General features: G+C 51.9%; 2 protein-coding genes across 7 annotated transcripts in view; one reads left to right on the top strand and one right to left on the bottom strand.

Moving 5' to 3' along the window:
• The window catches only part of LOC105466868 (treacle ribosome biogenesis factor 1), a 41,948-nt gene extending 33,621 nt beyond the window's left edge, over nt 1-8,327 (top strand). For all 5 annotated transcript variants that reach the window (XM_011715997.3, XM_011716000.3, XM_011715998.3 and 2 more), the window contains 5 exons: nt 22-202; nt 2,905-3,465; nt 4,942-5,039; nt 5,607-5,661; nt 6,403-8,327. In XM_011715997.3, the coding sequence (XP_011714299.2) occupies nt 22-202; nt 2,905-3,465; nt 4,942-5,039; nt 5,607-5,633 (867 nt within the window). In that variant the 3' untranslated portion in view covers nt 5,634-5,661; nt 6,403-8,327. The remainder of the gene's footprint in view (nt 1-21; nt 203-2,904; nt 3,466-4,941; nt 5,040-5,606; nt 5,662-6,402) is intronic.
• On the bottom strand, nt 8,202-19,300 carry LOC105466867 (CD74 molecule). Of its 2 annotated transcripts, XM_011715994.3 has the most exons (9): nt 19,014-19,300; nt 13,671-13,843; nt 13,406-13,479; nt 12,785-12,847; nt 11,599-11,694; nt 11,208-11,295; nt 9,674-9,865; nt 9,114-9,176; nt 8,202-8,796 (listed from the first exon to the last, which is right to left on the bottom strand). In XM_011715994.3, the coding sequence occupies exons 1-9, from the start codon at nt 19,136-19,138 to the stop codon at nt 8,786-8,788; spliced, it is 885 nt and encodes a 294-aa protein (XP_011714296.2). In that variant the 5' UTR covers nt 19,139-19,300; the 3' UTR covers nt 8,202-8,785. The 2 variants fall into 2 exon arrangements, with proteins under 2 accessions (XP_011714296.2, XP_011714297.1); XM_011715995.2 differs by lacking the exon at nt 9,674-9,865.
• Between the last annotated feature and the right edge of the window lie 5,308 nt (nt 19,301-24,608).

Genomic DNA, 24,608 nt, shown 5'->3' with positions numbered 1-24,608 from the left:
TTTCACAATGGACTTCTTCAGTCTCTCCTCTCAGGTTATGTGACCCCTGGACTAACCCCAGCCAATTCCCAGGCCTCAAAAGCCACTCCCAAGCCATACTCCAGCCCCTCAGTTTCCTCTACTCTGGCAGCCAAAGATGACCCAGATGGCAAGCAGGAGGCAAAGCCCCAACAGGCAGCAGGCATGTTGTCCCCTAAAACAGGTAAGTTAAGGTCTGCAGGAGGAATTATAGCAGGACACAGAGGGACAGGGCAGTGGGCCCCTTCCTGCTCTCCTGCAGCAACAGTCCTCCCAATGTGGTCCTGTCTGCCCCCAGAGCCTTGCCAAGTGAGACCTTATGGCCCTGCACTGGATCTGGACATGCTCATCAAAGTGCAGGTGGGGCCGGGTGCAGTGGCTCACGTCTATAATCCCAGCACTTTGGGAGGCCGAGGTGGGCAGATTGCTCGAGCCCAGGAGTTCAAGGCCAGCCTGGGCAACAGAGGGAGATCTCATCTCTAAAATGTATTTGAATTAGCTGGTGTGATGGTGCACGCTTGTAGTCCCAACTACTTGAGAGGCCGAGGCAGGAGAATCACTTGAGGCCAGGAGGTTGAGCCTATAGTGAGCCATGATCATGCCACTACACTCCAGCCTGGGTGCTAGAGTGAGGCCCTATCTCAGAAAAAAAAAAAGTACAGGTGGGCCCCACGCCCAGGTGTCTGGCTGCCATGGCCCTGGACAGCCTGGAAGTAGGGGTGTATCCAGGCCCCGGTTGGTGCTGATGCACCTGGTAGGATAACCCCTGCCTCAGAGGAAGCCGCATCTTTTGGCTTGTGCAGCAAGCGTTGGCTCTCTCCAACCATCCCCATCAACTTTTCTTCTCCATAAATAGGCTCACGGTGTGGGTTGTGGGCCATGGGCCCCAGAGGATAGCTTAGACAGTAGGCTGACAGTCATGTCCGGAGGACACTCAGCACATGCAGGAGACCCCAGGCAATAGACTGGCCCCAGGCTGTTCCCACTCACTGTAAAGCCTTGGAAATCCCCTGGCCACTCTGAGCCTCTGTGTCTTAACCATACAAAGCAGGAGTTGATGTATCCCATCTGTGTCAAGGCATGGCACGTGTAGAAAATAGTCACATGGTGTTTGGAGGGCAGAATGGAGTATTCCAGTCACGCGACCTCTGGGGCATCCACTGTCCCTGACCCTACTGGAGCTGAGGTCAAATATGTACCAGCTGGGCACACCTGGGACAGCTCCAGGGCCCCCCCAGCCTTGCTGTTCTGCGTATTTGCAGATAAGCAGCAGAAAAGTGGGCCGGGCGCAGTGACTCGCGCCTGTAATCCCAGCACTTTGGGAGGCCAGAGCAGGCAGCTCACTTGACGTCAGGAGTTCAAGACCAGCCTGGCCAACGTGGTGAAACCTTGTCTCTACTAAAAATACAAAAAACTAACCAGCATGATGGCAGGTGCCTGTACTCCCAGCAACTCAGGAGGCTAAGGCAGGAGAATTGCTTGAACCTGGGAGGTACAGGTTGCAGTGAGCCGAGATTGTACCACCATACTCCAGCCTGGGCAACAGAGCAAAACTCTGTCTCAAAAAAAGCAGCAGCAGAAAAGTGGGCTCTGGGGAGAGAGGTGGCTGGAGCTAACTGTGCCCTCCCCAGCTTCCCTCTCTATTGGCTCCTGCCATCTTGAAGAATCCCCAAAGGATGGAATTGGGCCTCTAGCCGTCCCGGGGCTCCCTCTGCTTAACCTGGCCTGCCCTGCCCAGCCCACTGCAGCTCTAGAGCCAAAAGTTGCCAGAGATCCTGGGTGGGGCTGAGGGGCCAGGTTCACTGCATGCTGCAGGGGGCAGCCCTAGCCTCAGTGTGACATGAGTGTCACATAGAGTGTGACATGGAGTATCCACCTGGGCCTTCCTCCAGGCAAACATCTCCAGGGCCAAACCACCAAGCCACCTTTCAGATCCCAGCGTGCAGGAGTGTTGTGCCCATGAGACCCAGAATGGGGCAGAGACCTCCAAGTCACCTGGAAAGTTAGAGATGGCGAGGGGACCCAGTCATGGGGCTTTCAGCTGCAGCTTGCCCCGGCTGGGTCGGAAGAGAATTGCTGCTCACTTTCTTCCCCAACATTCTTTGTGAGAGGCGGTGCAACAAGGAGACATTTTAGAGGGGGCTGTGGAAGGTTTTTTTTTTACACGTGTAGTCAGCACACAATTATCAAAGGCAAGCAGAGGCGTGGAAAATTCTAAACAAAGGCTGCACCAGAAGTGTCTCCGGCAGGCAGTAACCTGCTTAGTCAGCCGCCACGTGTGTAGACACTGCACCCAGCACTCCCCACCTTGCCTGGACACCCTGACCAGGAGGGGCCGAGTGCGGGTAATCATTTGAATGTCTGCCTGGCCCCCACTTTTATTATAAGTCTACAATGTATCATAGGTAGCCTTACTGTTCATCTACCCCTCAGGTTATAGACGGGAAACCAGGCCCTGGGAGCAGAGGGGTCCGGCCAGAATCACACTGAAAGTTGGTGGGAAAGTCAGACCTAGAACCCAGGTGTCCTTCCTCCCAGCTCCACACTCCATCTCCCTCCCGTCTGACTTTTCATTTCATTGATAGATTTCAGGCCCTTTCATTCACATTCTGGAGTCATTTTCTGTCTCCTACCCTAACTGGAGTTTTTAGTGTAAAGAGACAGGGAAAAGCTGTCAGTTAGAAATGAAGTCAGAGTGTGAAATTGGTGGAAAGATGTGAGCTTAGGAGACCGGCTGGGGCAGAGTGACCGCCAAGCCTTGCTCTCCCCCTCTGTGCCATTGTAAGAAAAGATGGAGTCACTCTCTGTACCCTCTTCGCTCTTGGGTACCATTAAGATCTGTCCCGAACTCTCCCAGATCTGAGACCCCACATTCTCTCTCCATAGGTGGAAAAGAGGCTGTTTCAGGCACCACACCTCAGAAGTCCCGGAAGCCCAAGAAGGGGGCTGGGAACCCCCAAGCCTCAACGCTGGCGCTGCAAAGCAACATCACCCAGTGCCTCCTGGGCCAACCCTGGCCCCTGAACGAGGCCCAGGTGCAGGCCTCAGTGGTGAAGGTCCTGACTGAGCTGCTGGAACAGGAAAGAAAGAAGGTGGTGGACGCCACCAAGGAGAGCAGCAGGAAGGGCTGGGAGAGCCGCAAGCGGAAGCTATCGGGAGACCAGCCGGCTGCCAGGACCCCCAGGAGCAAGAAGAAGAAGAAACTAGGGGCCGGGGAAGGTGGGGAGGCCTTTGTTTCCCCAGAAAAGACCTCCACGACTTCCAAGGGGAAAGCAAAGAGAGACAAAGCAAGTGATGATGTCAAGGAGAAAAAAGGGAAGGGGTCTCTTGGCTCCCAAGGGGCCAAGGACGAGCCAGAAAAGGAGCTTCAGAAGGGGATAGGGAAGGTTGAAGGTGGAGATCAAAGCAACCCAAAGAGCAAGAAGGAGAAGAAGAAATCCGACAAGAGTGAGTGACCTCTTCTCCCGGCCCACCCCGAGGGCTGCTGGGCACCCCACGGGGGCGGGAGGGACTCTCAGCCAGCACCTGGTCTAATTCCTCCCATGTAGAAAGGAGAGGCTGAGACCAGCCTGGCCAACATGGGGAAACCCTGTCTCTACTAAAAATACAAAAAATTAGGTGAACGTGGTGACAGGCACCTGTTGTAATCCCAGCTACATGGGAGGCTGAGGCAGGAGAATTGCTTGAACCCGGGAGGCAGAGGTTGCAGTGAGCCAAGATCACGCATATGTACTCCAGCCTGAAAGACAGCGAGACTGTCAAAAAAAAAAAAAAAAGGCTGAGAAGTGATTTGTCCAGAGTCATGGGGGCAGCTTGTGGCAAAGCCAGAACTCGATTCCAGAGCACTTGGGCCAGCACTGCCAGGAATGCTCCAGAAGGACGAGGAGTCATGTCCTCTTTCCCCAAGCCCAGTGCAGCAGATCTTGGAGGAACCTGCTGCTCCAGCCAGCTCCTGGGTGCAGAATGGACCAGGAACCAGACTGTCAAAATCCTCATCCCAAACCCCATCTTCTCTCTAGACCTCAGTTTCCCCTCCGTAGTAACACTGGCCCTTTACTGAGTGCTGCTCTAGAGACTCAGCTTACAGCAGGACCTCATTTAGGTAGAAATGAGGCTCAGCAGGTAGAAAACTGAGGCTCAGAAGTAGAGACCCTGTTCAGGGCCACAGAGTTTTACTAGGTGGAGCCAGAGTCAAACCTAGGCAGCACTCTTGAGCATCACCCTGGATGGTGGGATGCCAGTGATGCCCGAAGAGCCAGCTTGTTCTAGAACAAAAGTCAGGCACCCTCAGCAGGATATGCAGCTCCTTGGTGCTCAGAACTGTGCTAGATTTCCATTTACAGTACGGATAGATAGTGTCCATTTAAAATAAATTTGCGGGAGTTTTAAAAAGTGAGTTGACCTAAAGAAAAATGGTAGTCATCCAGGTGGTCCATGGATGGGACAGAAATCATGAGCTGGCCCCACTGGGTGGTCGTCACAGCTGCCAGCCCGTTTTATTTTTATTTTTGAGATAGGGTCCTGCTCTGTCACCCAGGCTGGAGTGCAGTGTCAGGAACGCAGCTCGCTGCAGCCTCAGCCTCCCAAGCTCAAGCGATCCTCTTGCCTCAGCCCCCCAAATAGCTGGGACCACAGGCGTGCACCACCATGCCTAGCTAATTTTTTGCATATTTTGTAGAGACAGGTCTCACTATGTTGCCCAAGCTGGTTTTGTACTCCTGGGCTTGAGCGATCCATCTGCCTCAGCCTCCCAAAGTGCTGGGATTGCAGGCATGAGCCACTGCGCCCAGCCCTGCCGGCCTGTTGTGATGGCTCCCGGTGGTGTGGGGAGAACTGGGAGCCCTGCCCTGTGCGCCTCCCAACATTGACCCCAGCACTTAGGATTACCATCTGTTGTTCAAGAACTTTAGTTTCTTCCCTTAGGAAAAAAAGACAAGGAAAAAAAAGAAAAGAAGAAGAAAGCAAAAAAGTCCTCAACCAAAGATTCTGAGTCACCGTCCCAGAAGAAAAAGAAGAAAAAGGTAGAGAGTTCCTGAGGGGTCTCAGGCCAGAAAACGGACCCAAACCCAAGCCCCCTCCTACACACCGAGACCTGGTTCCTGCCCCCTTCCCATTTTCAGGGCCCAGTGGGGGCGTCATAAGTTGTGACACACCAGGGAAGAGGCTGGCAGCGCATGTTCCCTGAGCATGTGGAAGCTGCAGAAGTGGGCTGCCTGAGCTAGAAGGGTGTTGGGGAAGGAAGGAGAGACTCCCCCCGCCCAGCACAGGGAAACCAGGTAGACTAGCAGGTTTCCAGGTGAGAGGAAACGTTGCCTGGGCTGCGTGTGCCCCAGCTGGCAGGCTAGCCCTGAACAACAGCTGTCCTTACGGCCTGGGGCCTCAGCACCTCAGACACAGATGAAGTTCTCACCTTGGCCAGCAGGGCCTCAGCTGTATTTAGGAGAGCTGAATGTTTGTCTCTGCCCTTGGAGGTTCCTGCAGAGCCAGTATCTGTTCTAGAGGAATTCACTAGTCCTCAGGAGTTGGGGGCAGCAGTGGGTGGGGAAAAGCTGCAGGTCTGAGAGCCTCTCTTACTTCCCTCCTCACAGAAGAAGACAGCAGAGCAGACTGTGTGATGGGCACCAGCACCAGCACCAGGCACAGGTATGCTTCCCAATCATTCCTGAGCATTCAGGGCGGGAGGACAGCTCTGGCATCCACTGTTGTCCCAGAGAGCCAGGCAGACCTGATAGGTGGGCTCTAAGGGGAAGGAGGCTGGGGAAAGAGGTTCTATTGCCAAGGGTCCGTGGGGCCGGTGGGGTGACATCAGGAGCTGGCACTGCAGCATCAGAAGGATCCAGAACAGTAATGGCAGTGGCTGACACTGAGTGCACCCTGGGTGCAGGCGTTGTGCATGCTTTAGGGAGTGCGCCCTGGGATGGAGCCTGGTTTCTCCTATACTTGGGTCCAGTTTGGTTTCTCCTTCACTTGGGTCCAGTTCCTTTCCCTCGTGATCCTGTAACTTGGGGGCATTTCCTTTTGGGAAGGAAGATGGTTTGCTCAAGATGAGCTATCACCACGGATCTATGCTTCCCTATGGAGGACAGGCCCTGCCAAGTGGTGGTGACAGTTAGCTGCTCCACCTGGCTGTGCTGGCCCTGAGGTCACCCAGCCTCCTGTAAAGGGGAGTGATGCAGAGCCCGCCTCCTGGGCCGATGGTGAGGCTTATGTGAAGCTCAGCTAAACACTAAAGGACTCAGTCCAGTTCCCAGAACATTCCAAGTGCTAAAAAAATGTCCGCTGTGGTTAATGCCTCTCCCCTGCATTGGAGATGCCAGGTTTCATTTTCCTTGCCAGGGAAAAGGGTCAGGAAATTTGACGTCTGCGTGTGTTTCCTTCCCCCAGGGATTTCCTAGCCAAGCAGTGGCCATCCCCATGCCTCTGACCTCCGCTGACCTCTGCCCACCATGGGCTGGAACTAAACTGTTACCGTCCCTCGCTCCACAGAAGAAGACAGCCAGCTGCAGGGGTCCCTGTGTTGGCCAAGCCAGTGAGCCTGCAGGGAGGCTGGTCCGAGGAGAAAGTGGACCAGCTCCCATGACCTCACCCCACTCCCCCAATACAGGACGCTTCGTATAGATGTGTACAGTATATGTATTTTTGTAAGTGACCTCCTCTCCTTCTGCAGACCCCACAGGCCCAAAGGCTTCGGGACTTCCCACCACCTTGCTCCACAGATCCAGCTAGGCCTGACCTGTGCCTCATCCCATGCCACTCGGGCTGATCCCGAGGCTTTGTCTTCCTCTCATCAGTTCTTTTGGTTGTGTTTTCTGTTTTGTTTTGTTTTTTTAAATAACTCAAAAAAATAAAAGACTTGGAGGAAGGGTGCAAGCTCCCAGTGCATCTGGGGCACACATTTCTCGGGACTGTCTTGCCGACACTCGGGATTCCTTCTTGCCTGCGTGTTGAGGCTGTGGGTGACTGTGGTTAGTGGGTCAGGCAGTGAGCTTAAGAGACGCAGTGAAGTGCCTGGGTGCCGAATTGGTGGGGAAGGCTTCCTGGATGAGGTGGCATCTAAACTAAAGGATGGTCATGGTTGATTTCCTGTTGCCAGAGTAAGTCATGCAAATACCCAAAGACAAGAAATGGAAGGGGCTGAGAATCCTTGAGTTAGACCTCAAGCTAGGGGCAGGCTCCCTGGAGGTGCATGGTGAACAGCTGTGGCAGGCACAGCAGGTCTAGGAAAGTCAGAAGTGAGTTGCCCCTCACATCGAGCTCACCATGATTCTGTGGTGGTGAGGGCAAGAAGTGGATGAACATGAAAGACAGGATGATGTCTTGGGTGTGGACTGAGGGAGGGGAGGGGTAGCAAGGGAGGGGGTCTGCTGCTCCAGGCTGGAAATGCGGAAGCCCACTTCCCTGGGCCCAGAGCCTTATGGAACACCAGGGGTCCTGGAGATGTCTCCAAAGCTTTTAGCCTCATGCCGGAAACCGCCAGAGGCAGTGCAGGAAAGGAATGCGCGGCTGGAGGTGTCAGAGACCCAGGTTGGCATTCAGCTGCACCCTTGACTCGGGGCCTGGGGCCAGACCCTCCCCCATCTGGCCTCTCCTCTGAAGCATGTTGCTCTAGAACAGAACTACAGAGTAGTGTCCTCATTGGGTCTTGTTTGACCCACAGCAAGACTTCAAAATTAAACACGGGGTGATTGCATGGCAGTTCTTGATTTCTGGCTCCTCTTAAAAAGACAACATCTGGCAATGGGGGCTGTGCTCCCTCCTGGCAGCAACCAGATAGAGCTGAGTAGCAGTCAGCCCCTTAGGTAGGGCATGAGCGCCCAGTCTTCCACAGTCCCCTACTTCCTGTCCATCCTGACACGGAGGCCCTGTTTCGGTTGCCATCTGTCATCACATTTGCACTGTTCTTAGTATAGAAATGAAATTGGGGACATAGGAAAATGAAAGCTGTACCAAGAAGAGCTTGTGCTTAAACTAGGCAAGAGCCTATTTCTTTTTGGAAGTAAAGAGTGTTCGTGTGTGTTAAACATGTTATCAAGTATGTCTGTGTCCAAAGACTGCAGGCCCCCCAGGCATCTCTGGGTTCCTTGGGCTGCATTCTCTCACCTAAGTGACTGGATTTAGCATCTTTAGTTACCTCTTCAGGATAAATGAACTAGATCCCAACAGAAGAGCCAGGAGCCAGAGTGTTCTACTTACTACCTTTTATTTAACCATGGTCCTGAGAGCTGATACAAGCTTGGCTGAGCAGAGGGAACTAGGGGTCAGCAGAAAGGATTATGGGTGGAAAATCTTGGCTCTTCCTTGGGGAGTGATGCTGGGGAAAGGGAAGAGAGTGGCTCAGCGTGCAGGTAAATAGGCTAGAAAAGCCAAGGCCAAAGGCCAGAGGGGAAAGGACAGTCAGCCTGTCCAGCCTGGGGGTAGGGTTATCCCTTCTTCCTGTGCCTTCCCACCTTGTCCATAAGCCCAGATCTCAGAGCCTTGTGTTGGAGGCTGCCGTGATGTCAGGAATGGGGTTCCGTCTAGCTTTTGGCCACCTCCTGGGACCTCACGCCCCTGTTGACAGATGGAGTTGGGCAGCGGGGCCTTACTGTGTTGTTATCTGCTGTTCCGACTTGGTTTTTCGTTTCCAAGGGTGACGAAGAACCAGGCACCAGGGTCTCATGGGATGAGGTACAGGGTGGGAGATGGGGGAGGGGCTGGGGGCCGAAGGGAACAAGAAAGCTGTAGCTGTGCGGGGCCGGCAGGATGTGGAAGACCGCCTCTGCTGCTCTCACATGGGGACTGGAGAAAGAAGCAGCAGGTTGAGGTTGGGGTCACGCATTTGTTGTCCCTGCCCCTTCCTAACATCCTGGACCTGCAGAGCCGTTGAGGACTGCCCACCCTCCCCTGCCCCCTGCTTGGGTCCAAGTAATGACCATCATGGATTTGTATAACTCCCCACAGCCCCCCAACCCTGTTCCTCCATCTGTGAAATGGACATTCCAGGGATGTTGGAGAGTGGCCCAGCATCACACTCCTTCACCTGCCCACAAAGGAGCTGACCCCGCGGGGGATGAGCTGCTGGTGACCAGATGCCCCTCTCTCTGCAAGGCCTTTACCTGGGCCCAGATCCTGCTTGGTCACACCCAGCCCAGAAGACGGGTCCTCCAGTTCCAGTGACTCTGCAAAGGAGCAGCAAGTCCATTTGTCACTTGAAGTGCAGCCTACCTGACCCAAGATACCTGAGGGCAGTGCTTCCCACCTAGCCGCAGGCTTAGTGCCTGGGAAAGCAGGTGCCCAGGGAAGGACAGCTGCAAGCAGCAACGAAGAGGTATAATGGGGGCTTGAGTGAGAAGAGGGTGATGAAATGAGATGGGTGGGCCTGTAGGACTCCTCCTTGCTAGAGGATGGTGCGTGGATGCATGAAATTCACAGATGAAAGGACTGACGGATAAGTGAACAAATAGATGAGTGGATGTAAGAGGAGAGATGACAAATGGACAAATAGGAACACACAGATGGGTGGATGGATAAGTGGCTGGATGCATGACTACGTCACTGCCCCCAGGAACTGCCATCCCGGGTGTCCTGGTCCCGTGAGCTTCAGAGGGGACCTCTTGCCCCTCAACCTTCCTAGTCCTTCCTGGTCCTCTGACACTGGCACAGTGCGACTGCTTACCACTGCAGTTCTGGTGCCCGCGGCTTCTGGTGTTGGGGACCTCCGTGCCGTTGGGGAAGACACACCAGCAATAGCCGGTGCTCCCATAGCACTGGAGCGGCAGATAGTTGCCGTTCTCGTCGCACTTGGGCCTGAATGAACCCGGGTGGACAGCAGGGATGCGGCTGACCTCTTCCTGGCACTTGGTCAGTACTGAAGCGACAGGCATGATGAGGACACAGTGAGTGAGTGAGCTCTGAACCAGGGTCTGAGCAGAGCTGGAGACCCACACACCACTGCTGTGGGCCTAATGCCTTCTTCCCAAGTGGCTTTACTCACTCCAGCCATCACACGGATGGGAAAACTGAGGCCTAGACCAACAAGGTCTGAGAGCAAAAAGGAAGTGAATGGCCATGTGTCCAATTCACCTCAGAAGTTGATGGTTTCTTCTGACACTCAAAGCCCATTACAGTTTTGGGCCAGGCACAGTGGCTCATGCCTATAATCCCAGCACTTTGGGAGGCGAGGTGGGCGGGTCACTTGAGGTCAGGAGTTCGAGACCAGCCTGGCCAACATGGTGAAACCCCGTCTCTACTAAAAATACAAAAATTAGCTGGGCGTGGTGGTGCATGCCTGTAATCCCAGCTACTCGGGAGGCTGAGGCAGAAGAATTGCTCGAACCCAGGAGGCTGAGGTTGCAGTGAGCTGAGATCGCACCGCTGCACTCCAGCCTGGGCGACAGAGCCAGACTCCATCTCAAAAAAAAAAAAGACCATTATAGTTTGGAATTGCACTTCGATTCTGATTCTAGAGAAAAGCGATGGGCTCCTTGGTAAGTCTAAGCTTCCTGTTGCTGAGAGTTCCCAAGCAGAGAAATGGGGGTTACCGTGTGTTGGAGATGTCTTAGAGGGGTTTAAGCATCAGCTAGGAGTTGTTGGAGGTAGCATGGAAGGTGCCTTCTATGAATCTGATGCAGAAACTGAGGCCCCGGCCAGGGTGGCCCTTTGACCTTCTACTTCAAGACCCTGAATCCCAGAGGGAAGAAAACTTGTCCAGAGTTACATAGCAAATTAGAGACAGCACCAGGATAGAAACAGCACTCTGGCTTTGGGGCTAAAAACATCCTAGTCTGCGTTGTCCATGAGGTGGGAAATGCCCAGAGCTCTCTTGGCAGCAGCTGTGACCTTGGCGCCCTCATTGGGTTGTGGGCAGCACTGGGGCAAGGTCATTACAAGGATTCCTTCCTGCGGTGTTTCGGGCGGGTTCTGCCCCAGGCCCCCTGTGCTGTACCATCCTCCATGAGAAAGGTCACCTGTACCCTGTGGTGACAGGCCTCTGTGGGCCCTTAGGAACCCTTACACAAGATGGGGGTGAGTCGGGGGCGGGGGACAGCCAAACCAAGAAGGAACAGACAGGAGAGAGAAGTGAGAGCTGAGAGGATGGGAGATTCCGCGGCGCTGGGACCAGGGAGTGCTGGAGGCCCCGGCCTCAGCAGCTCCAGGAGAGCCCCGAGGGTCGAGAAGCCCTCGCACCCTAAAGCTCCAACTCCCTGTACCTTTTGGTGGAGCCTCAGTGGGCTTTTGCTCCAAGGAGTGCTTGCTCATTTCAAACAAGAGCCAATGGTGCATCCAGCTCTCAAAGACCTAATAGGGATAGAGGTGGAGGTCAGGTTCAATAGCCACCACCAAGCCCCTACACTGCCTGGCTTTGCCCCTGGGGACAGAAACATGCAGGGCCAAATAGGGCCCCGACACCCGGGTCCAGCGGCAGCCTCTTAAAGGCCCATGGGGCTGAGCCCCACGCACTGCAGCCTCCAGGTTTTGGAAGTGCTGGGAAACCCCTTCAGCTTCCTGAGAATGGCCTCCCCCGCCCACCCTCACCCCACCTCTCCCAGCCCCGCCCTAGACATTGGAGGAAAGAGTTCCCAAGCAGGGAAACCTGCTGACCTTCCAGTCCAAGGTCTCCATGGTGCTCTTAAGGTGTCTCAGGTTCTCCGGGAAGCTCCCCTTCAGCGGCGGGTACACCTTCAGGGGGTCAGCATTCTACAGGGTGGCAGAGCAGGAAGGATGGTTCAAAAAGGGCTCCCTGGCAGGCAGTGTGAAATGTGTAGCCCATGTTCCCTTGGTCTTCCATTCTGAGGAATGGACCAGAGCCACACCAAGCCTAAACCCTGGACTTCAGCCATGCTGGGAGGGGAGGGAAGGGGTAAGGGCAATCCAGCTGTTCAGCTACAAGACTGCAGGGTTGCGAGTCCAGTTCCAGACTCCAGGCAAGCTCTACCAACAAGCCCCAGTGTCCTCCCTGTGGATGGCTGCTCAGCTTTCAGGTCTCACCTGCTCCAGAAGGTGAGGACCCAACCTTGACTGCCCCCAGCTAGGCCAAGTCCTCTGCCTCTTTCTTCACAAAGCCCCCTGCACTTCTGTCATCACCTGGTCACTTGTCTGTCTCCCACACTAGCCTGGGATCCCCACGGCTTCAGGAGCTTGGTCCAATTGCTCCCCGCTGTGGGCCCAGAGCCTTGCACAGTGCTGGCACAGAATAGACACGCAGTACAAATTTGGGGAGGAAAAACCAAAACTACGGGTATCTTGACCAAGTCACTTCCAAGCTTTGAGCCTCAGTTTCCTTTTTTATTTTTATTTTTATTTTTTTGAGATGGAGTCTCACTCTGTCACCCAGGCTAGAGTGCAATGGTGTGATGATCTCGACTCACTGCACTTCCTGGATTAAAGTGATTCTCCTGCCTTAACCTCCTGAGTAGCTGGGATTACAAGTAACTGGGATTACAGGTGCCTGCCACCACGCCCGGCTAATTTTTGTATTTTTAGTATAGACTTTCACTATGTTGGCCAGGCTGGTCTCGAACTCCTGACCTCAGGTGATCCACCCGCCTCGGCCTCCCAAAGTGCTGGGATTACAGTTATGAGCCACTGCGCCCAGCCGAGCCTGTTTATCTCAAAAATGCAGAGAGGCCGGACTACATATAACATTTAAGGGTCACCCTTGTATTCAGTAATCCGGAGAGTACATGTTGAAAATCTGCCATGAACCAGGTATACAGGCCTTGGAGCTCGTCCTGGCCAGGGTCCTGGGTGGGCAGGCAGGGCCACCCGGCTAGCTCCCTGCACTCACCTGGAGCAGGTGCATCACATGGTCCTCCGTCATGTTGCCATACTTGGTGGCATTCTGCATGGGCTGTGGGAGGAAGGAACAGAAAGTTACCAGCGCTGGTCCCTGGAGCAGGGGGTGTGGAGCAGGAGCCAGTTGCTGGGATCTAGATAAGAGACTGGAATCCCAGGCACTTGGTCAATGGTTCCATCTCTGCCACCTCCAAACATGAGAGCTCTAGCAACTCACTTTAGCTTTCTGCTTCAATGTCCTCATTGGTCAAACTGGCATAAGCTTTCCTGCCTAGGGTTTTGTCCACAGCACAGTATTGTGAATATAAATACTGTCAATGCATGATAGCAAGGTCTTTGAGAATGGGAGAGGACAGTAAGATGCTATAGGAAATGAGAAGCACTTTGTAAACTGTAGAGGGCTGAGCCTTCCTCCCAGGGATGGCGCCAAGAGACTCTTCACCTGTGCCCTCCACACCTGGGAGCCCTATTCTTCCTGAGACAGGCACTGTGCCTCCCGCAGCAGTCAGGACCCCTCCCCAGCTGGGCTCTCCTCCCTGCCCCTTCCCTTGGCACTGTCCTCCATCCAGGTAGGATAACCTTGCCCCTCCCACCACCCTGGGGCTGTCCTTACCCCCTGGGCTCCCATGGGTAGCGCCTGCATCAGCAGCGGGGTTGCCATGCGCATCTTGCTCACAGGCTTGGGAGCTGTGGGGACAGGAACGAGGATAAGTGTGGCCCTGGTGCCCAGGGAGGAGGGTATCAGACCCAGATGAGGAAGGGCTGGAATTCCAAACCAGAGGGAGAGGACAGTGGACCCAGCTGGGTGCAGGGATGGGGGTCTCTGAGGTGAGCGACAGTGGGAGGTGGGGGGTGTCAGGACGTAGGGGTGCACGCACGCTTGGGAAGCTTCATGCGCAGGTTCTCCAGCTGCAGGCTCTGGGTGGTGACTGTCAGTTTGTCCAGCCGGCCCTGCTGCTGGTACAGGAAGTAGGCAGTGGTGGCCTGGCCAGCCAGAAGCAGAGTCACCAGGATGGAAAAGCCTGTATACAGGGCTCCGCGGCTGCACTTGCTGTGGGAGGTGGGGAGGATAGGTCAGAGGAGGATCCACAGTGGTTCTCCCCAAGGGCTGGCTAGGAATGGGGAAATGTATACCCCCATCTCCATCAGCCCCCTAAGCCACCCCTAACAAACCATGCACTTGAAGCACAAACAATAAGCTGGATATGGAAATGCAGCTTGAAGACCTCGCCCTGCCCCTCCTTCCAACCATCGATGTGCCTGAAGTCCTCCCTGGCAGAGACCCTGCAGCTGCCACGGGCCTGACTTGAACAAAGAAGAGCAAACAGGCATGCTCCTTGTCCTCTCTGGACCTTGGTGTCCTGCCTGTGCGATGACAGGTTGAGGTGGGGGGTTCTCCCCAGGCTCCCTTTGCCATGCAGATCTCCCGAGGATCAGGGCTGCCCTCAAGGGGAACGGGTTTGGTTTTTGTTTTGGTTTTGTTTTTTCTGCTGGCAGGATCAACCAAGTATGTTATTTGTTTTAATCAACAACAACAAAAAAGATTGTATGTGCTTACCAAGTAAAGGCAAGGGAGTTTTCACCCCTCTGCCCAACCTCCCACCCTCACAGTGAAATCAGATTTAAGGAGAAAAGGAAAGGAAGTGGGACCAGGACAGCAGAAAATGTGGCCCACCTGAGAAGAAGTGGGGCCTGGCCATTTTAGGAGTGGGTTCGGGGAGCCTTGGACAATGTCAGGCTGAAGCAGGGCCAGGCACCACCCACTCTGGGACCATCCTCTGCCCAGGCTCTCCATGTCTTTGAGCATGTCCCTGCCAGTCTCTGTGCCTCTGTTCCCTCATTTGTCACATAGGTGCCCCCACCTCTGCGATTCTAGAATTTGGCGGGTTTCTTCTTTTAAGCAAGAACTCAATACAAGGGCCAAAGTATTTCAAATGGTAATATCCACCCTGCAGGGAATGGGCAGGAGTATAGGTGCCTAAGCCTGTGTGGCCTGGATGAATTTCTCATGCTCCCTAGACTCACCATCCAGACCCTCAGACCTCAGCGAGCCCTTGTATCTGTGGGCCTTGGATGCGATTTTGGGGGTGCATGCATATGTTACCCTACAGGGGATGTAAGGATCCTGCCCCTGCACCCTGGGAGTTTCTGATCTGTTCTTTGACGACCCCAGGGGTGGGACTACTAGGACCCTAGTCTAGGTGTTGCCAACATGAAGGTGTTGGGAGGTGATCCGGCCACAAGGTCTTCTCCCTCATGAATGGGATTAGGTGCCCTGTAAGAGGGCTTGACAGAAGGAGTTGGTTCTCTCTTGCCCTTCTGCCTTCCACCATGTGAGGACACATCAAGGAAGCCCCTCACCAGGCTGGGCGTGGTGACTCATGCCTGTAATTCCAGCACTTTGGGAGGCCGAGGTGGGTGGATCACTTGAGGCCAGGAGTTCAAGACCAGTCTGGCCAACATGGCGAAATCCTGTCTACAAAAAATACAAAAAACTTAGCCAGGCATGATGGTGTGCACCTCTAGTCCCAGCTAGTCGGGAGGCTGAGGTGGCAGAATTACTTGAACCCGGGAGGCGGAGGTTGCAGTGAGCTGAGATCGCGCCACTGCACTCCAGCCTGGGTGACAGAAGGAGACTCTGCCTCAAAGAAAAGAAAAAAAAGAAAAGAAAAGAAAGAGGGAGGGAGGAAGGGAAGGAAAGAAGGCAAGCAAGCTAGGCCGGGTGCGGTGGCTCACACCTGTAATCCCACTTTAGGAGGCAGAGACAGGCAGATCACCAGAGGTCAGGAGTTCGAGACCAGCCTGGCCAACGTGGTGAAACCCTGACTCTACTAAAAATACAAAAGTTAGCTGGGCGTGGGCCAGGTGCGGTGGCTCACACCTGTAATCTCAGCACTTTGGGAGGCCAAGGCGGGTGGATCACCTGAGGACAGAAGTTCCAGGCCAGCCTGACCAACATTGGTGAAACCCCGTCTCTACCAAAAATACAAAAATTAGCCGGGCATGGTGGTGAGCACCTGTAATCCCAGCTACTCGGGAGGCTGAGGCAGGAGAATCACTTGAACCTGGAAGGTGGAGGTTGCAGTGAGCTGAGATCATGTCATTGCACTCCAGCCTGGGCAACAGAGTGAGATTCCATCTAAAAAAAAAAATAAATATATATATGTGTGTGTGTGTGTGTGTGTGTGTGTGTGTGTGTGTGTGTGTGTGTGTGTGTATATAAAGTGAGCTGAGATTGTGCCAGTGCACTCCATCCTGGGGGATAGAGTGAGACTCTGTCTCAAAAAACATAACAAAACAAAAACAAAAAAAAGAAAGCCGCTCCAGAACTGTGAGAAATAAATTTCTGGGTGTGTTTTTTTTTTTGTAAATTACACAGTCTGTTGTATTCTGTTAAAGCGGCACAAAATGGACTAAGACAGACCCATTGCGGACTGCTAGGATGAGGCTGCACCCTGCCTACTCCAGCAAACAGCAAGGATGGTTTAGGAAGCTCCAGGAGTCCCTTCTGCCTAGTAACTGATGACATCACAGACTGGCTCATTCTCATTGGCTTGCTGCGTGTCAGTCTGTGCTTTCTGGGGTAAGGCCCCGCCCAAGGGAGAGTTATTCTAGAAGGAAATAGCAAAAACCCGACACAGGGGGGAAAGTGGGGAAACCAGACAGGAAGGGAAAACAAATTCTACTTCTTGGCCTTACCAAGGAACAGGGGTAGCCTGGCCTGGGTTCAGGCTCTCCAGCCTGATCCTCCACCTGCTTAGTGCTTCTGCAACCCCACACCCAATTCTAGCCCCAGCTCTACCTCCCACACGCGACATGGGAAAGTACCTTCCCCTGTCTGCCCCACAGTTCCTCAGGAGGCCTAAGAATCTAGAGATTCACCCTGAAGACGAGACCACATAACCTGGATTGGAATCCTGGCTCTGGAGCCCGTTAGTTCTGGGACCATCTAAGTTGCTTTACCCTCTGTGTGAGTAAAATCGGGTAAAACATCTGCTCCAAGGCTGTTACGTTCAATAAGATGATGAGGGTAAAGCTTTTGGCTCCACACCTAGCACATTGTTAGCACTCTATAAATAAATTACACTCAGTGCGATTCTCAGGGAGTTTGTAGTTAAGTTTAGCATCTGCTTTTCTTCCTCTTTATGCATCTTGAACGCCTGTCCCCTGGTTCTGGTAGAGTGCCAACTCTTGTCACCCCCCTCTTTATTTCCTCATTTATACTACCTTCTTCTGCAATTTAAAAAAAAAATAAAATAAAAATAAAAGCCAAAGTCAGGAGCCAACCAGAGCTAGCAGGAATCATGACACAGATGTTGCCAGGCAGAAGCATTCAGAAAAGCCTCCGAAACAGGCTCCAGTCTGGAATGGCCTAAGCACACATGGCCAGCTTTAGAAGCAGTAACTGAATAAAGGGAAAACTAGGCAAGGATTAGACAAGGGGACATGCACTCTGAACACTGAGCCCAACTGGGTCTGTAAATCACTGAGTGGTTGGAGCTCAGAGGGGTCCCACCTCCCCTCCCCACAAAATGCACCTCTGAAAGGGGGCCAGATGGAGGAGTGAGCTCACACTTTGATGTCAGACTAGTCCCGGTTCAAATTCTGCCTCCAACCACTCACTAGCTATGATTTCTCGGGTAAGTCACTTACCAATGTGAGCCTCAATTTCCTCTTCTGTAAAAAGGGACAACAAAAGTACCTGATTCATAGGGTGACTGTAAGAATTAAAATTGAGTTTAGCCCTTACATATGTGTCCCGCAAATAATCATAGTACTAACTAACAGTGGCTGAGGCCTGGTGACAGGTACACAGTGGATGAGAACTATTGTGGCTATTATATTATTACTGAGACTCAGGGAGAGGCAGTGATTTATCCAAGGTCACGCATGGCCTAGACCAGAATCCATTCCTCACAAAAGAGTCTGCCCTCCTTGCCATGGGATTCCCTGGGGTTTTCACAGGCCACAGCTCTAATGGTCTGCAGTGGGTGACCTTGTTCCCCAGAACATAGCTTGTCATAACATCTCTGCAGGGCTCTCCCAAATCCCTTTCTGCCTGGCAACAGCTGACATCACACCTAGCTGTAAGTCCCTGTAGATTGCAAATTACTTTTTGAAGATTGGAGTAGCAGGGCCATTGGGGTAACAGTCTTCTAGCTCTTTTTGAGGGAAACACATGGGTGAGGCTATTTTGGGGCTGGGAAGTGGGGCCTGGGGTCCTCTGGATGGCTGTGCTGGCCTCTGGCTGCAAGGGAGAGGGGCACAGGCAAGGATATGACCCTGATCAACCCTGAGCCCCCTCCAGAAATTTAACCAAAGCCTATCCCTCCTTTCTTGCCTGCCCCCAACATCTCACAATCCCTCCTGTGATGGCAGAACGTCTCCATCTACTCTGTAGACACCTGCAACTATCATTCCCCTGATCTGTGGTAATTAGGAGGGAAATCCTCTGTGAAGAACTGCTTCTACCATCCTCTTTTAGAAACTCTGTTTCTCCACTGGGATCTTGAACATTTTCAAAATCTGGTCCAAGGTCTTTATTTTTATTTTATTTTATTTTATTTATTTATTTTTTTGAGACAGAGTGTCACTCTGTTGCCCAGGGTGGGGTACAGTGGCACGATCTTGGCTCACTGCAACCTCTGCCTCCCGGGTTCAAGTAATTCTCATGCCTCAACGTCCCAAGTAACTGGGACTACAGGTGTATACCACCATGCCTGGCTAATTTTTGTATTTTTAGTAGAGACGGGGTTTCAACATGTTGGCCAGGCTGGTCTCGAACTCCTGGCCTCAGCTAATCTGCCTGCCTCAACCTCCCAAAGTGCTGGGATTACAGGCGAGAGCCGCCACGTGCAGCCTGGTCCAAGACCTTTAACCTAGCATTCACGGCCCAGCTTCAGTGGGGTCTCAAAGCCCCTGGATAGCATGTGAAACTCTAGGGAGAGAACCCAGGCTCTCTTCTGCTTTTCAGAAGGAGGGGGTCTGATGCAAGGAAAGTTACAAACTCCTGCTCTTAAAGGAACCCCTTCATTTGACAAGAGAGGGAGCCGGAGCCCAAAGCAGGCCAAAGACTTGCTCAAGATCACCCAAAAAGTCAATGTTAGAGTCAGAGCCTGAGTCCCTCTTTCCTGTGACTCCCGGCCAGTGCTTCTTCCCAGCACATGCGCACAGCTCTGCAGTCCAGGATTTGTGTGCCCTTTCCTGGTGCTCACACGTACCTCTCCGGGGTTCCAGGGCGCCGGCCCAGCATGGGCAGTTGCTCATTGTTGGAGATCAGGTCGCGCTGGTCATCCATGACTGGCTTCTGATCTTCCTGACAGCTCCTCCTGCTGCTCCTGTACATCTGGGACCCTGAACCCCTGGCTCACCTCTTAAAGTTGGTGCTGGAGAGGAATCTGATTCGTCCACAGGAGGCCACTCCGCCCACTTGGTAGATGTGGAAGTGAAAGCTACAAAGGCTGGAAATACCCCACTTTGGTGAAGCTGCCTTTTGAGGGGCAGGATGTGGGGCGGGGGGGCTCCCCAGGCAGGTAGAAAGGCCAGCACGATCCCATTGGCTGCCCAGGGCCCTCATCACTTGTTTCTGGGCAGGCCTTTGGATTCATAAGGCTCTTTGAATGTTTGAAGAAACAGGCATATGTCCACTCCCTAGACAGGAAAGCACTTTGAATCAGAAGACACCTTTGTTTGTCTCCCCTTCTCTCCCACAGATGAGTGGGTGCAGAAAGGGGCTGTGCACCTTCAGTGAGCTCAGACAAGTCCTCTTCTCTGGCCTCCGTTATGTCGTCTCAAACATGCGGGAGGAAGTTTGGACTACCTGCAGGGGTGAAAACATTTCTTTTCTTTCCCTGTTTAGGTTCTTAAGTTGAGATACTCCCCTGAAAACAAAAGTCAAGTTAACAAAAGAAAAATCAGCCAAAGTTTATTAACACGTGCTGAACCCATTACGCAGCAGCGGCCTCAGTGGAGAAGTATTTCTCTCTCAAGGCAGTGGTTTAGGGGCCTTGCTTAAATAGTATTTTAACAAAGAGCCATAAGTCCCATAGAGTGACAGGACAGAGAAGAGGGTATCTTCAGGGTTCCAAAGGGCTGGAAGTGTAGGAAGATAAATGTGTGGAAAGAGTCAAGTCTGATCCAGGATCCTGTGAGCTCTGCTTCTGAACTGATCAAGGCAGAGAGGAGGGGCAGAGGGTACTCCTGGGTTTTAACCTTTTACCTTTAACTAAAATCCGCAGGGCTTTAAAGAGGAATATTTGGGTTTCCTTCAAACCTGACAGTCCATGGTTTTAAGGCTCCGGCACTCAGACTTGCCTCCACTTACTAAGGCTTCCTTCGTGCCAGGCGCGTTGTCCATGCTTTGTTTCCTGTGATCTTTACGGAGGCGCTTTGAGGAGGGTTTCATCATCTCCATTTACAGATAGGGACACGGGGGCTGTTGTCCAGGATCGCATCTCCAGAAAGTGGTGGAGCCTGCATTTTTAACCACTCTACCCTTCTGCCTCCTTGTGTGGTTCAGATCCAGGAGAATGGGGGCCTGTGCTGGGAGGCAAGAGGGCCTGGGAAAGGGTGCCTGGGGGGATGGGACTGTGTTGACAAGGCTCCTGCTCTGTGACATAGTGAAAAACGTCTCTGGTCTCTGTCCCTGGTTCCTGACGCAAGGACCACTAAGAACCATAGAATCTCCAGAATAAGGCTGGGTGTGGTGGCTCACACCTGTAATCCCAGCACTTTAGGAGGCTGAGGGGGGAAGATCACTTGAGATCAGGAGTTCGAGACTTGCCTGGTCAACATGGTGAAACCCTGTCTCTACAAAAAATATAAAAATTAGCCAGGTGTGGTGGCACATGCCTGTAATCCCAGCTACTTGGGAGGCTGAGGCAGGGGAATTGCTTGAACCTGGGATGCGGAGGCTGCAGTGAGCCCAGAACGCACGACTGCACTCCAGCCTGGGTGACAGAGCAAGACTCTGTCTCAAAAACAGAAACAAGCAAACAAACAAAAAAAAGTCCGGACATGGTGGCTTACGCCTGTAATCCCAGCACTTTGGGAGGTCGAGGCGGGTGTATCACGAGGTCAGGAGCTCGAGACCAGCCTGGCCAACATAGTGAAAGCCCGCTACTAAAAACACAAAAATTAGCCGGACATGTTGGTGTGTGCCTGTAGTTGCAGCTACTCAAGAAATTGAGGCAGGAGAATCGCTTGAACCCTGGAGGCGGAGGTGTGAGATGGCGCCACTGCACTTCAGCCTGGGCAACAGAGCGAGACTCCGTCTCAAAAATAAAGTATCCCCAGAGTGAGAACAATGTCTTTTTTTATATATTCAGGAAATGCTGGTGACTGAAAGGCCCTAGATTGCTTCAGATGGGGGCTGGGTGCCATGTGAGGAGAGGGTTGGGACTTTCAGACCTCACCCCCACCCACCCCACCCCGACTTCCAGAGAGGAGAGAGAGGTTGGAGGTTGAGCTCAATCCGTGATGTAAGCAACCATGTCTACATAATGGAACTTGCATAAAATCCCAAACAACTAGGTTTGGAGAGCTTTCAAGTAGACAAACACATCCATATGCCAGGAGGGTGGTGCACCCCAACTCCACAAGGACAGGGACAGAGAGGCCCCTGTGTTCAGGACCCCTCCCGCACGCCGTGCGCTATGGACCTCTTCATCAGCTGCTCATCTGTATCCTTTATAATAAACTGGTAATAGTAAGTAAAGTGCTTCTCAGTTCTGTGAGCCATTATAGCCATTTGTCAAGTATGAAGAGGGAGTTGTGGGAACTCCCAATTTGTAGCCAAGTCATCAGAAGTACTGGAGGCCCGGGACTTAGGATTGGCATCTAGAGTGGATGAGTCTTGTCTGACTGAGCCCTCAACCTATGGATTCAGATGCTAACTCCACGTACATAGTGTCTGAATGGAATTGAATTGTAGGATGCCCAGCTAGTGTCCAGAGAGTTAGAACATTGGTTTTTGGTGTAGAAAAAATCCACACATTTGGTGTCAGAAGTGCTGTGAGTGTAACAAAACAAGTTTCCTTTCATATGCCGTATTTGTTTTATTCATCTTTATGTATTGCGTGTGCTTTACAATTTGCATTAATAGATTTTTTTTATAAATTAAGACTTTGTGGTTTGAAGGTTCAATGAGACTTGGATTTCAAGAGTCAAAGGAGATAGTATATGTATTTTGGGAGGAGAGAGAAGAGTAGACATGGCCTTTGACGTGGCCAGACCTGAGTTCAGATCCCAAGTCAGAAACATCCTCGGCATGTGAGTCCCTGAGCCAGTCCCTCAACCTTTCTTTCTTTCTTTCTTTCTTTTTTTTTAAGACGGAATCTTGCTCTGTTGCCCAGGCTGGAGTACAGTGACGCAATCTCGGCTCACTGCAAGCTCCACCTCCCGGATTCACACCATCCTCCTGCCTCAGCCTCCTGAGTAGCTGGGACTACGGGTGCCCGCACCACCCCAGCTAATTTTTTGTATTTTTAGTAGAGACGGTGTTTCACTGTGTTAGCCAGGATGGTCTCGATCTCCTGACCTCGTGATCCACCCGCCTCAGCCTCCCAAAGTGCTGGGATTACAGGCATGAGCCACCATGCCTGGCCCCTCAACCTTTCTGATTTTGCTTTCTGCTTTGTAATGAAGGGATGGTAATACTAGCCTTGCAGAGCTGTTAGACTAAATAAGCATTTAGCCAGAGCCTCGCACCATAGAAGATGCTGAAGATATGAAACTGGATGGAACTGGAGACATTTTGTAAGTGAAATAAGCCAGGAACAGAAAGTTAAACACAGAATGTTCTAACTCATATGTGGAAGCTAAAATAAGTTCAACTTATAGAAGTGAAAAGTAGAACAGAGGATACTAGAGGCTGCGAAGGGTAGGGGGAAGGGAGGGATGGGGATGCAAAAGGATACAAAATTGCACCTAAATAGAAGGGCTAAGTTTGTTCTATACCCCTGTGGGATGGCTATAGTTAACAATAATATACAGTTTCAAATAGCTGTGAGACAGAGCAGGGGACCTTCTTAGGGGCTGGCCAAGCACCCCACCAACATAAAAATAGAGAAAAACATAGGCCAGAAATGGTGGCTCACACCTGTAATACCAACACCTTAGCAGGTCCAGGGTGGGAGGATCGCTTGAGGCCAGAGTTCAAGACCAGCCTGGGCAACATAGTGAGACCCCGTCTCCACAAAAATTTTTCTAAAATTAGCCAGGCGTGGTAGCATGTGCCTGTAGTCCCAGCTACTCAGGAGGCTGAGGCAGGAGGATCCCTGGAGGCTTGAGTGTCCAGGCTGCAGTGAGGTGCGGTGATGCCACTGTACTGCAGCTTGGGTGACAGAGTAAGACCACCTCTAAAGAGAAAAAAAAAAAGAACAGAAAAGAAAAAGAAACTTAAGTTTCTTCAAAAGTATTTCAGGCACCTAGCTAGCCTCAAGAAGTAAATGAGCAAGCTGATAAACAAAAATGTAATACTAACTTAAGACAGTAGCCAAAACAGTTAGAAACACGGGGTATTTGGCTCCCTATAAAAACTAAAGATAACATCTTAACTTATGTCCCTGCATTGCTTTTCATAAACCCAGACCGCCACCAAACAGATCCACTGGCACATAGATCTCAGACAAGGGGGAGCAGAGGAATAAACTCTAACCACCAGTCTTTGCACTAAATTTCTTCCTCTCACACCTGTAATCTTAGCACTTTGGGAGGCCAAGGTGGAAGGATTGCTTGAGGCCAGAAAGTTCAAGACCAGCCTGGGCAACAAAGCACGACATTCATTTCTACAAAAACAAAACAAAACAAAATTTAATTAGCCAGGTGTGGCAGCACACATCTGTAGTCCCAGCTAGATGGGAGACTGAGGCAGAAGGATCACTTGAGCCCAGGAGTTTGAGGCTGATTGTGAGCACTGATTGCTCCACTAAACTCCAGTCTGGGTGACAAAGTGAGCCCCTGTCTCAACAAATAATAAATTTTAAAAATTAAAAATAAATACGTTTCTTTCTGAGGGGCCTGGAAGAGGTCATGCACACAAGCCAGAGCTAACATTCATTTTTTCTGACCCCAAATGTTTAGACAAAGGTTCATATCCTTAACCAATGACAAATGAGAAAATCTTTAAATCCACCCATGACCTGTGGACCCCCACTTCAAGATGTCCCACCTTTTTTTTCTTTTTCTTTTTCTTTTTTTTTTGAGGTGGAGTCTTGCTCTGTCACCCCAGGCTGGAGTGCAGTGGCGCGATCTTGGCTCACTGCAAGCTCCACCTCCCGGGTTCACGCCATTCTCCAGCCTCAGCCTCCTGAGTAGCTGGGACTACAGATGACCACCACTGCACCCGGCTAATTTTTTTTATTTTTTTATTTTTAGTAGAGACGGGGTTTCACCATGGTCTCGATCTCCTGACCTCGTGATCCACCCGCCTTGGACTCCCAAAGTGCTGAGATTACAGGCTTGAGCCACCGTGCCTGGCTCAAATATTTATTAAGCTATTTTCTGCATAGTCAGACAAATGATGTCTTATATCCACACAAAAATTTGCCCACAAATGAATGTTCGTAGGGCAATAGAGCCATTATTCATAATATCAAAAAAGTAGAAACAACCCAAATATTCAATTGATGAATGGGTAAACAAAATGTGGTGTATCCATACCAAGAAATAGTATTCTGCCATAAAGAGGAATGAATACGCAATAAAACCGTTACTTTAAAAAATAACGAAGTACTGATTCATACAACAACCTGGAGGAACCTTGAAAACATTATGCCAAGTGAATAAAGCCAGACACAAAAGGCCATACATTGTAT

Source organism: Macaca nemestrina, chromosome 6 (assembly GCF_043159975.1).
Source record: "Macaca nemestrina isolate mMacNem1 chromosome 6, mMacNem.hap1, whole genome shotgun sequence".
Lineage (NCBI taxonomy): Eukaryota > Metazoa > Chordata > Mammalia > Primates > Cercopithecidae > Macaca > Macaca nemestrina.
This window is presented reverse-complemented; position numbering and strand designations above follow the sequence as displayed.

Bases quoted from the DNA above. Each gene is read 5' to 3' on its own strand.
- LOC105466867 (XM_011715994.3), bottom strand. From the start codon at position 19,138: ATGTACAGGAGCAGCAGGAGGAGCTGTCAGGAAGATCAGAAGCCAGTC. The intron at 11,695-12,784 runs GTGAGTGCAGGG...GCCACCCTGTAG, and splicing joins ATGTGATGCACCTGCTCCAG to AATGCTGACCCCCTGAAGGT. The intron at 9,177-9,673 runs GTAAGCAGTCGC...GCTCCTTTGCAG, and splicing joins CGGGCACCAGAACTGCAGTG to AGTCACTGGAACTGGAGGAC.